This window comes from Sesamum indicum, linkage group LG3 (genome assembly GCF_026168435.1).
Source record: "Sesamum indicum cultivar Baizhima isolate 11 linkage group LG3, ASM2616843v1, whole genome shotgun sequence".
Taxonomy (NCBI): Eukaryota; Viridiplantae; Streptophyta; class Magnoliopsida; order Lamiales; family Pedaliaceae; genus Sesamum; species Sesamum indicum.
Genome location: NC_142659.1, coordinates 5,023,294 through 5,035,734, shown reverse-complemented (window position 1 = coordinate 5,035,734; position 12,441 = coordinate 5,023,294). Strand labels below are relative to the sequence as shown.

Sequence of the window (12,441 nt, the reverse complement as noted above, 5' to 3'; positions counted from 1 at the left end):
TTATATAAACATAGTAAATAGTATTAATCGGTTCATGATTTTTATGTCCTAGTGATTTATATTGTAGGTTAATCCATTTTTTATTTTAGCCTTCATATTTAGTATATGTATACTATTCTATATTTTGTTCCGCATGATTGTATTTGTGCCTTGTAATTAATTAGCCATCAACACAGACTTACGTAATCTTCCTATAATTGTTGAACTGCCATCTACGGCTGTCAATTGAGTAAAATTAAGAAACCTACAAAAAACAAATCATTAATTTTAAACAAATCAGTAATTAAAAATAAATATTTAGCTCAACTCGCTTACATCATTCTATTAATTGGAGTGTAAAATCTGACCCAATATTACATCCAAATTCAATCATTGCAGTTCCAACTTTACAATGCTTTATAAGTGTTGTAATATAAATGGTTTATGAGTGATTGGTTAATAAGCAGCACGTCATCTCATTGTAGAAACAATTCAGATCTTTTATTATAAATTAGTGTTGTATTTTCTATTTCATTTTGTATATGCACGTTGAGTAATATATTTTACAGGTCATATGTATAAAATGAAATATGAGATATAACGCTAATTTGCAAGGGGAAAAACCTAAATTATTACAGCAAATGATAACAGGAAGATGAAGAAAAAATACTCCACTAGAAAAGCAAGGAGCATGAAAAGATAGGTAAAATAATGACAGTGCCTAGGTTTAAAGTTCTAAGCTGCAAAAGTTTAAAAGCTATACCACATGTTGTAGCTCTAAAACAAGACTTGTCTGAGAAACCAACAAGGGATTCCAAATGTTTCCAAATTACCAACCTAGATAAATAGCTTTTCCTCAATTCAAAGTGACACAAAGTGCAATAAGCATTTTTTTTTTCTTTTTACGCACTCACACACCCAACATAGGCACACATCTACAATTGGAACATTGGACTTCTCATAAGAAAGTTTTGTGCCCGAATCACTAGGCTCTCCCCTCCCCTGGGGATGAAAGTGCAATAAGCATACTAACTTAGCATTTACCTATGGATTCTAAAACATAAGTTCCAGTCAGGATCCAAGCCAGAAATAGCATATTCTTTGCAGATCCTTTACAGGTCAGCAGTGTAAGTTTCTCTGGAAAGCAAATAAAATCAAATGGAAAAGTTGAAGAACTGTCATTGAATTCAGTTGCAACTCAAGATGCATAGACCTTAAGCCATAAGAATGAGAGCAAGAAACCAGTACTGAGCATGAAAGTGGTAACTATGTATAAGCATTTCTACACTTCTATTCACATCTCAATGATTTATATCATTGATCCAGCTTATTCCAGGCGTTTTACCTTTCACCCTTCCACTGTCAACTCTCAGCCGCTTCACCTCATCCCACCTCCCATCACCAGCAAATAAATTAGAAAGCAACACACTATAACCGAAATCTTTTGGCTTAGTTTCGGACAAATGCTTGGCTATGACCACAAGCAAGTCATAATTTTTATGAGAATCACAGCACGACAAAAGTGCACCCCAAATGCTGGAATTCACTGGTTCTGGAAGGGATTTGATGAGATCAAAAGCCTCTTCCACCTTTCCATTCATCCCAAGAAGCTTCACCATGTGAACATGGTGCTCAGTTTTAGCTTGAATCCCGAATTCATTCATCAATCTGAAATATTTCCAGCCTTCATTAACAAGACCAGAATGACAACATGCACAAAGGAGGCCAATAAAAGTAGTTCCATCTGGCTTTAATCCTTCTCCAAGGACCTCCTCAAACATTTGGAAGGCTTCACGAGCACATCCGTACAGACCAAGACTTGAAATCACAGTATTGTATGAGATGATATTTCTTTTAGGCATGTTTTTGAAAACTTTAATGCCCATTTCCAAGAACCCACATTTGGCATACATGTCAATGAGAGCAGAGGAGACAGCAACCTCCATGCTACAGTCATGCCTTATAGCATAACCATGAATCTCACAGCCTGGTCCTACAATCGCCAATTGAGCAGAAGCTGCCAGCACGCTAGCAAGCAGCACAGGGTCCGCTTTCCCACCATCCATGAGCAATTCCCTAAAGAACTCCAAGGCCCTTACATGATCTCCAGACAGAGAAAAACCAGCAATTAGCGCAGACCATGAAACTAAATCAGGCTGAACTAGACTATCAAATACTTTACAAGCCAATTCCATGCTTTTACACCTTGAATACATACTGACAAGCGCACTGCACGCATGATCATTCAAAATCAAACCACATTTAACACAAAACCCATGAACTGTTTTCCCTACTCTTAGCACACTATGATCAGATAGTCCCATAATCAAACCAACCATTGTATACCCATCCGGACGGATTCCCATATTTTGCATGGCATTAAATAACTCTACCCCCTTAGCCGAATCTCCAAAAGTCCCATAACCTGAAATCATTGCATTCCATAGCACCAAATCTGGCTCTTCAATCCCACAAAACACACAGCTGGCCACATCAACTAGGCCTAACTTTGAGTAACAACTTATAAGAGCACTATTACATATAAAATCCAATCCAAAACCAAAAGCAACCACTTGCCCATGCACAACTTTCAACGCCTCTACATCAGACCTCTCTGCACACGCCCGCGCAACACAAGCAAAAGTATAGTTATCTGGCTGTGTTCCAGAGGTGAGCAGGCCTTTAAACAGCAGAAATGCGTCGCAAAATTTGTGGACCTGCGCATACGCTCGAATAATGGAGTTCCAGAGGAAAATGCTCCTCTGGGGAGTTGTGTCGAACACTATGTGTGCAGAAATAAGGTCATTGTTTATGGCGTAGAATCTGACGATTTTAGTGGCGTAAAAGGGGTCAGAAGAGAGGCGTTGCTTGATGAGCAAGGCGTGGAGAATTCGGGTGGCTGAGAGCGTGTGATTGGGTTTTGTGAGTTGTGAAAGAAGTGATTTGAAATGGATGTGCATTTGCAAGAAGATTTGCCATCTACAGCTGGGAGTAAGACAAAATCAGACTAGTATAGAAAGGACAACTGAATCTTTGCGCCTTGCAACAAGGAAGATGCTGATTTGCAGCAATTAACGAACGGAGATGCTTTGAGTTTGGGTTTGGGTTTGGAGTTTCTGATGTGATTCTTGGCAAGTCTGTTCATTATTGTCGGAAAATCAAGGAAATATTGTTATGTATATTTTTATACTTGTAAAGGAATAAAATTGTAATATATATAAATAGAGTAAGATTAATATTACTATATTTTATTCTTTATAAATACAAAATTATTACATAAGAATGTTAAATAAAGGATAAAATTAAAATTTTATATAATTTTTGTACTAACGTCAGCATTTTGACGTCCAAACTATAATGAATTTAGGAGTAAATGATGAATTTGCAAAAAGAGTGTAAGTATAGTTTTAATTTTTTTTTAAAAAAAATATAATTTTATATTTTTAAATAAAATTTAAGTGCAATTAACTCTAAATAGAACTATGGCTCTGAAATTTGGTAGAGGATAGTTAAGAGGCACAGCCAAGCCATCATTCTCTCTTTTTGTGACACTAGTAACCATACACAAAAAGGCCTCATTTCAAGATGCACATTGGCTCAATAAAGAAACCAACTAGTCTAATTGAGGACCAGTGATCCTTGACCGATTCCTAGTATTAATACTTAGGACCAACTCAGTTCAATAGCCCAGAACCGTCCGATGATTGATCTAGTTGGGCCATTTTCTAATAATACATAATATGTCATTTTTGTGTTAATTTTTTAAATTGAATATACTAGTAGATTCTTAAAATGTTTGAAACTCTAAAATTTTATTTTTGTTGTTATACTCTGAAATGTTTGAAACTCTAAAATCGAATTAGTAGGAATATTATAATTAAGTAATGATAATGATGAGGCTGCTGAAGTTGGGCCTTGAACAGAGGTTGTAATATCTGTGGGAGGTCCTCCAGCGTGAGGGGAACCATCCTTCTGGGGGAGTCATGAGGTGTGGACTCCTTCATTGTTTTCACGTCTTTAACTCTGTGTTCCCACAGACAGCGCCACTTGATGCGTGCAAAAAACGCACATGTCCAATAGGTATGAATTCAAAGCGTATGCAAATCCTAAAAGAAAGACTTGCAAAAAATGGCTTTAACACTTTTACGCCCAAACTAGTGTTGGATTCGAAATGTAATATAACAAAAATGTAAGTGAGTATAATTAAGAATCGAGATATAGTGAATAAAATTGATAAAAAGAGCAAGAACACTTGATAATGGGCTTATAGATTGCTTAGAGAGTGAGAGAAGTGTGAGGGAGGTGTTCAGAGAGTGAGAAGGGCGTACCTCCATTTGGAGGACTAAACATATATTTATAGAGGGAGTGCCTTGGTATGCTGGGGGAATATCTCAATCTCGAAAATTTTGCAGAAATTGGTAGGGATGGTTAAGATGAAAGATAAATCATCCTTATTCGTAGCTAGGAGTGCTTTAGTAGAAGGCCTCTTCGTCATCGAAGATCCCTTGCCTGTAAGGAGTCCCAACCGTCAGGGAGGTCCTCCTTGCTAAGGCTAATTGGGTCCCAAGTGTCAACAGCCATCTAGGTTGATGAAGTGCCACGTTGGAGAGTGGGCTACTACGCGTGTGGGCTTTTTGAATTGAATGTTTTGTCGGGTTTTAACCATGGTGTGAGTCGATAATGTCCTAGGCCTCATCCCTTCTTTTTGGGTTGCTTGGGCCTTTTTAGGCTAACTTATATTTATGCACATCGAATGTATTTTCAATGTATTAATAAAAAAAAATCAAAATATATTTAAGTAATATTTTTAAATTTAAACCCTTCACTATAGTATAAAAAATATTAAAAAATTAATTCTAATACTCTATGGTTTTGAGAAATAGAAGATCAATCGTTATGAAATCAATAAGGTTATTGAAGAAAATTTCAAATCTTCAATAACAATTTTTTTAATCTGTTTAAATAATTCTAAATTTCAAATTCTTTTATTTTAATTTTATATTATGTTTTGATGAATATCAATGAATTTCAAAATTATAATTATATTTTGATGAATATGAATAAATTTCAAATTGTTTTCAGATTAGGTTGTTTCAAATCATTGTCTAAATTTTGCTATCAAATCCAAATCCACAGTATTATTTCTGAAGAGTGCTTTAATTTATGTTTATCATGCCAAACGAAGAAAATGATAAGCTGTCTGTTTATGAAGCATATCATCGAACACTTTACATGCGCGCAACAGCAAGAATTTCACAAAGCGAAGTTGATGAATAATCAACGCAATTTGAATCATTTATACGGCTCCCACATATCGACATAGAACTTCAAAGGCCTTTTCAGCGCCTTCTTCCACTCATTAGCTTCCGGCAATTCACCCGTCAGAGCAACAGAGCTGTCGTCCTTCCTATTCTCAAGGCTCAACACAAACACCTCCCCCGGAAAAACCTTGTGCATTGCCTTCAAAGTCTCCTCCATGATCACACTTCCATCTTTTCTTATATCCTCAGGCTCCACACAGCTCCCGCCCACATTCACCATCATTCTCCCGCCGTCCCTCAAACTCTTCTTCAATTTCTCCCATGTTGCTGCGTCCTGGAGCTCCGGGATCACGCACCCTTTACTGAACAGATCAATCAGAATGCCGGCGAACCCATCTTTTACGCTCGAATTTAACGCGTTGCCCGTGTGGATGAAGAGCCTATCTGGGTATTTTTTCTCAAGCTTCTCGAGCCCGAAATACTCTCTCGCGACTGAAATAACAGAAGGGTCGAGCTCCCACCCGTGGATCACAGTCTGCGGATACAGTTCGAGGATGATTCTGGCGGACGACCCGGCTCCGAACCCGAGTACACCTAGGGGCCCGGGGGGGAGAATAGGAGGCAAGGTAGCGAAAACGTCGAAGTAGGCGTTGGTGAGAGATTTGAAGAGGTAGGAAATGCTGTGGATGTTGCCGGGGGCGTCGAGCAAGAGGAGTCTGGAGCCCGCTAGAGGGTGGTCTGCTGCTCTGGAAACTTGGAGGACCCTGATGTAGTTGTGACGGGACTTGAATTTCACAAGAGTTTTCACGTGTTCGATCGGGATTCCGTCGTCGTCTTCGTATTGGGTGGATGCGGAATTGGTGGTGGTTTGGGGGCTGCGTGTGTGGGAGCGGTGGGATTTGAGCAGCGGCAATGAGCGGTGGAGTTTAAGGGGAACTGTGCGGTGGCGGAAGGCGGTGGGGAGTGAATTGGGAGGGGGAAAGCTTGGGTAGTAGGGGTGCGGGAATGGAGATGGAGAGTGTGTTTGGGTTTGGGGGAAGCTTTGTGCTACTGCTAACTCCATGGTCCGGTAATCCAACAACGGGTCGCAGCAAAGGAACCCTTTATTATTAACATATCTCAAAATTTGTGACCATTCCGCCGAAAACTCATATTTAAATTACGTTCCATTAAATCAAATCAATTGTAAAAATATACTTATTATATAATTAATTTAAATTTGATTAAATTAAATTTGAATTAGAATTTCTTAAATAGAAGGTGATGGATTTTGAATAATCCTAATTTAGGTATGAAATGAAATGAAATCTTGAATTGTGACTCCGACTAAAGCAAACTATTCATGAAAAATTGGAATCACATATGCTAATAAATTCATTTAAAATTACAACATGCTTCTGTAAAGTTTAACATAATTTCGAATACTCCTCATTATTTGAAAAATTATATATATTCCTTTAGAAGTGAGGACGCGGTGGAATGGCGAGGAACAAGTTTAGGATGTCGTTGGGTCTGCCTGTTGTGGCAATCGTGAATTGCGCCGACAGCATGGGCACGAAGAACCTCTACATCATATCGGTGAAGGGGATCAAGGACCGATTTAACGGGCTTCCCTCCTCTTGTGTCGGTGGCATGGTCGTGGCCACCGTCAAGAAGGGTAAGCCTGATCTGTGTAAGAAGGTCATGCTTGACGTTATCATCCGCCAGCACCCGATCTGCCTAAGAAGGTCATGCCTGCCATTATTGTCTGCCAGCGCAAGCCGTGGCACAGGACGGGCGGAGTCTTCATGTACTTCGAAGATAAAGCTGGGGTCAATGTGAATCCAAAGGGTGAAATGGAAGGATCTGATATCACTGGCCCAACTGGAAAGGAGTGTGCTGACTTATGGCCCAGGATTGCCAGTGCTGCCAATGCCATCGTCCAGACGTTAGGAGTTTGGTTCTATATTTTTGTGCTTGCTTCTTCAATCCGATCCTTTAAACTGTTCTTTTTCAGTAAGATGAACGCTGTCATTTTCCATGGTATTTTTGTAAGAGCTAAGAATTTTTCAGAGGTGGATTCATTCAAGTATTGCATATTTAGGATGGTAAAAAAAAAAGTCTCGTTTTACTGGACGCCAACTTTACACTTGAACAACATTGGCAACACAGAAAGGAGATAATACAAAACTTGACGAGCTATCCGCAAAATTTAGCACGCAGTGAAGCTTTTTCTCTGTATAACTTGTACTTGGTTGAAACTCTATCAGAAAGCATAATGTTCGAGGATCCCTATAAAAATGAATGCATAGGAGAGACATCTACTAAGGAAGGTTGGAGAGTACCCGGAGAACCTGTCTTGGACACACCACTGATTAGCAGTCTAACAAAAAGCAGCAAAATCTCAGTTGACATCCCACAAATTTATCAGACCTTAAATGATTCATTGAAACACCAACAAAAGCCATACACAAAGAATTGCATGTACTACAAATAAATAGATAGCCAGCTCATGAATAAACCCACACACACAGAGGAGAGAAAGGATAGAGAGGGACCTCATAACACCAGCAACGGGCGAAATTCCTCATTGTATATCCTCCCCCACCCTAAACCATAAGAGGAACATCGGACGACCTTAAGAAACAAAGGCAATCTGCGTGGCCCTTCACAGATAAATTAAAGCACCCAACCGATCACCAGCCAATGAATCTGCCCCACATTGAAGAACAACAGCGTCCGGCTGGTGGACCTCCATTACTTTCTGGATGATGGGACGGAATAAACAGTCCATCATTCAGTGGGACACTAAGAGCATAACACTTCCCTGCACCTACCCCAATGTCTTTAATGTGCCCAGGTCCAGTAAAAGAATCGCCAAACTTAAGGAGTGAGACCGTCTCACCCGGTCTGTTACATAAAAGGCCTCCTCAACACCATCCCCATTTTGAATATCCATGACTATGTAAAGTACACAGCTGCCAGTAAGTGCAAGAATCGGAATGTAAATGCCACAGAAAAAGGGTACATGAATGTCAAGGTGATCTTTTGAACATAAGAATAACTACCTAGTCCCAAACTTTCAACAAATATGTTATTTATAATTTCCAAGCGGTAGCAATGACCACCTTCCAGCAGAATTCTTCTGAGAATTTACACAACTAAACACAGAAGAAAGCACATTTCTTGCTTACTGACAAAGTCACATGTTCCAGAAACTTGCATATATGCATATATATAGCTCTTTTTGCAGATATGACATTAATATCAATTTCAAGTGGATGGAGATATTAGCTCTGTCATCTTGAAACCAATGACCTAAACCTGGACTCAAGTCATATAAGTTTAAAAAATCAACAAAATACTAAGTAAACAAACAAGATGGCGTTAGAATGCCATATTCAAGCACATCAATGTAAAAATAGTTGAAAAGGAAGAAGGGCCCATTATCCATTCATTACCCTATGGACTTTAAGGAGCTCAGGAATCCCCAATACAATATCATTAACATAACAAAACCCCGAAGCCTCGCTCTTCTTCGCATGATGCAACCCGCCTGCCCAATTAATCGCAATGTCGGAATCCTGCCTGTTAAGCTTAACGGCAGCACCAATGGAGCAGCCGGCGGAGGCCTGGCAGAAACCGAATTGCCCATAAAAAACAAGGCAATCTTCGCCAACGTTGACGCGCGTGAGTATGGCCGTGGAGCGTGTCCGGGGTGACGGAGGAGAGGAACTCGACGTACTCCAGCGAATGAAAGCGGCCTATGTCCCCGGGCCCGGCGGGGAACGGGCGGTTGATCTCCATCCGCCGGTGGAGGGAGCAGTCCACGTTGAGATTGTGAGCCATGCGGATGCGGTGTGGCTTCATTGGGTGGCCTTGGCCGTACTAGTCACCCATTGTTGGCTAGTAGAAGTAAGACACTCGGCGCTTTCGCACGCCGGGGCAGGAAGAGGGCAGTGACGCGCCGCCGCGGAGTCCATCCTCTCGCTGTATTTTTCGCCTGAGTACCAGAGGGGGCAAAAAAAATAAGAAATCAGAAAATTGGGGGAGTCAATAGCAATAATATGAACATGTGGGGTCTATATACAGTGATTTAAAAAGGGTTTAAATAAAAATTAGGTCTCATTTGGTTTTATTGTTGTTTTTCTATTTTCATATAAATATTTAAGTATATCTATATATATAGCAAAACGATGATAGATCAAAATTAAGTTAATTTTGACCAAATATTAATTTTTTTAATAATTTTAAATTTTTTAATTATGAAGAAAAAAATTTATTAATTAAAAACGTCATTTGATAAAATATATTAAATATTTTCTTTGTATTTATCCAAAACGTCATTTAATAAAATATATTTTCTTTGTATTTATCATAAATTTTATTTCAAGGTTATAATTAAAATTTTTAATTATTAAGAAAAAATTTTATTGGTTAGAAACATCATCTAGTTTAAGTATCTTAAATATTTATCTTGGATTTTTCAAAAAAATTATCTCCAATATTATAATTGAATTTTTTAATTATCAAGAAATTATTGATTAAAAACACCACCTATTTTAAATATGTTAGATATTTATTTTGTATTTATCTGAAGTTTTATCTCCAAAATTATTGTTAAATTTTTTAACTAATAAAAGAATTTATTTGTTAGAAGCATCATCTATTTTAAATATATAGTTTATATTTATCCTCAATTTTATCTTCAAAATTAAGTTTTATTTATTAACATTAAAAATATTCAAACCAAATGAAAATTTGAAAAATATAAATTATATGTGTACATCCAGACCAAATCTTTCGATTATCTAATGATCGTGGTCTTCGTCATATTTGTATTTAAGAAAAGACGACAAAGATACTGATGAGTTCCCAGAGGCTTGACCCACTGGCTTAACCTAAAATGGCTGAAAAGCTTTTCCTCAATCATGCTCTTACAATCATAAGGCATTTCATTCAGTTTTTCCAGAAGAAGGGAGAGATCAGAAGATCTATCAGACAAGGAGAATGGCACAACAAGTGGAGATTCATAAATCCAATGATGAGGCACAGTCCAGGGTCTAGGAGGCAAAACAAAGAAAAAACTCCCTTTCCAATGCTTAGGAGGACTAGGGGCTAGAAGGAAGGCCACCCTCGCCTAGGGGAGAAATGGAAGACCCAAGTTCAAACCGTTTCAATTGAAAACATTGAGAAAAGACCCTAGTCGTAGGGATGATACCATTAAATTAAAAAATCAAGGAGAAAGCAGCCAAGATGCGGAAAGAATTGGGTACTAGCTGATTCAAAGGGACTTAGAAAAGGCGCGACACTTCACAGAGAAAAGAAGGAATGGGGAACGTAAATCGGCTCTAAGTTGCGAGGAGAAGAAACTCATGCTATTGGGGGGCCAGGGGGTTTGGGCGACAATCAGGGGCAGGGAAATAAATAGTGAACCTTGGAGGAATTGCAAACTCCTCCAGCAAATGTTGGACTTCGGTCGAACGAAGGCATGAAGGGGCCCAGTCCATCCCTGATTGGTTGGCCCCCTTCGCTCCGTCTGACGCCCCATCCACCTCATCCATGCCCCTTCACCAAGAGATAATCCCTTATCCTCCTCCTCATCCTCTCCCTCTTCTTTTGAGGGCTCATCTAAAAGACGACGAGCAACCACGTGGCCAGCACAAGTTCCACTTCCGAACGTTGTGTAAGAGGACGGGTTAGGACCCGAACTCTTAGACGTGCCTCAAATGGATCATCGCTGGAGCCTCCCCCATGAACCTCACTGACTCGTCGATAGAAGACATAATAGTAACAAAAGGATAACAAGGAAAAAATCGCAAAGAAGAAGAAGGTACTAAGAGAATCTCTCCACAAATGGAAGGGATTCTCATCTCTTCAAAAGCTCGAATGAAATGTGGATAGGTAGGATGGCTAGAATAAAGAAAAAGGTGGGAGGTTGCACACACCCCTCAGCCTTGGTAACCGCATCAGACAGTTACCAAAGACGTGGGCATGTAGGAAGGTGAGAAGTTATCTACAGGCCCTAGAGATGACAACCCTAACCTGTCAATTCAAAATCAAATCCGAGGCAGAATGCAAGTAATCTAAAAACTTAAATGGGAAGGGAAGGCTCACACCAAGGAGTTCCTTAGTGATTTAAGATGAAGGAGATCCCAAGGATGATTGAAGTACCCACTTACTCTAAGCAAAAGATTGTAGGACTATCTTTTCTTAGAGTGGGGAGGGGGGGGGGCTATGTGATGTATATGTGAAGGAGGGCCCAAGTCATGGATCAGCCCAATAAGCTCCGTCAACCCAAGAGGAGAATGATGGATTAGGTCCACTAGAATTTAACTAGAATTGGAGAAAGGCTTGACAAATTGAATCAGCCCTTAATAGCGCAGTCTAGTTGAGGAGTCAAAGGAGAAGACCCGGCCCAACCAAGGCCTACTAAGCCTAGCCCAAATATCGTGTTTAGTCGAGCCTAGAAGATGACCCCCATCCCATGTGGCGTCTAGTCAGTATCTACATATCCGAATAACTTGGATTGCTAAAAAACAAGGAGTCCCTAGCAATGTAAGAGTTCTAGGTCAACAGAGTCTTCTGTTGACCTAAGACTCTTACCCTAACCAACTTCCATAGAATACCAGAACCAAGGACGTCCCCTTCCTGCCAAGGACTCTCTCCTATAAAGATAGGTTTTTATCCCTGGGCAAAGCGACGACTCTTTCCTCTATCTAATTCTTCAAAAACATCTTTACAATTATCATATCTCTAGCAATTAAAATCATTATTTGTTATTAATACATTCTTATCTTCTTTTTTCCTCTCGAATTACTCACTAACTTGGACGTTGGAGTGCTAATAATTCTTTTTTTGCAGGTCCCCTCTTCAAGATTTCAATTTTTTTTAATCAAGAAATTATACTCCGACCTAGAATAATTAGACCAGTACGTTCCTCGCAGGCAGCACTGTGCATTGCTGATAAACTTAAAATTAAACTAAAAAATATTTTAAAACTCAAATCAAATTCCACTCATATATATATATATATATATATATAAAGATCGTTTGAATCAGGTTTTTCTAGAATGAAAAGTAGTGGCAATATTTTCCCATAAAAAAAGGTGATGATACCTTTTTGAAAAGTTTGAATTTACCAACAATAATGCTTCTTTTTCAAGTGATGATGATGGGATAATGATAGTGTAGGGAGTAAATTCTTGGGACAACTTTTTCT

At 39.1% G+C, this 12,441-nt stretch overlaps 3 protein-coding genes across 3 annotated transcripts; all 3 read right to left on the bottom strand.

The window, feature by feature from the left end:
* Positions 1-720: 720 nt before the first annotated feature.
* Positions 721-3,169, bottom strand: LOC105157248 (Tetratricopeptide repeat (TPR)-like superfamily protein). Its single transcript, XM_011073610.3, has one exon. It carries the CDS (start codon positions 2,937-2,939, stop codon positions 1,281-1,283), a length of 1,659 nt encoding a protein of 552 aa, XP_011071912.1. The 5' UTR covers positions 2,940-3,169; the 3' UTR covers positions 721-1,280.
* A 1,995-nt stretch (positions 3,170-5,164) lies between these two features.
* LOC105157249 (S-adenosyl-L-methionine-dependent methyltransferases superfamily protein) lies at positions 5,165-6,367 on the bottom strand. Its single transcript, XM_011073611.3, has one exon. It carries the CDS (start codon positions 6,301-6,303, stop codon positions 5,272-5,274), a length of 1,032 nt encoding a protein of 343 aa, XP_011071913.1. The 5' UTR covers positions 6,304-6,367; the 3' UTR covers positions 5,165-5,271.
* A 958-nt stretch (positions 6,368-7,325) lies between these two features.
* LOC105157250 (histone deacetylase 6) lies at positions 7,326-9,266 on the bottom strand (the record flags this gene model as incomplete). Its single annotated transcript, XM_088879134.1, is given in 4 exon segments — positions 7,326-8,121; positions 8,124-8,189; positions 8,674-8,903; positions 8,905-9,266. Coding segments are annotated over 4 exon segments (864 nt in total), but the record flags the coding sequence as incomplete, so codon positions are not given.
* Positions 9,267-12,441: the final 3,175 nt, after the last annotated feature.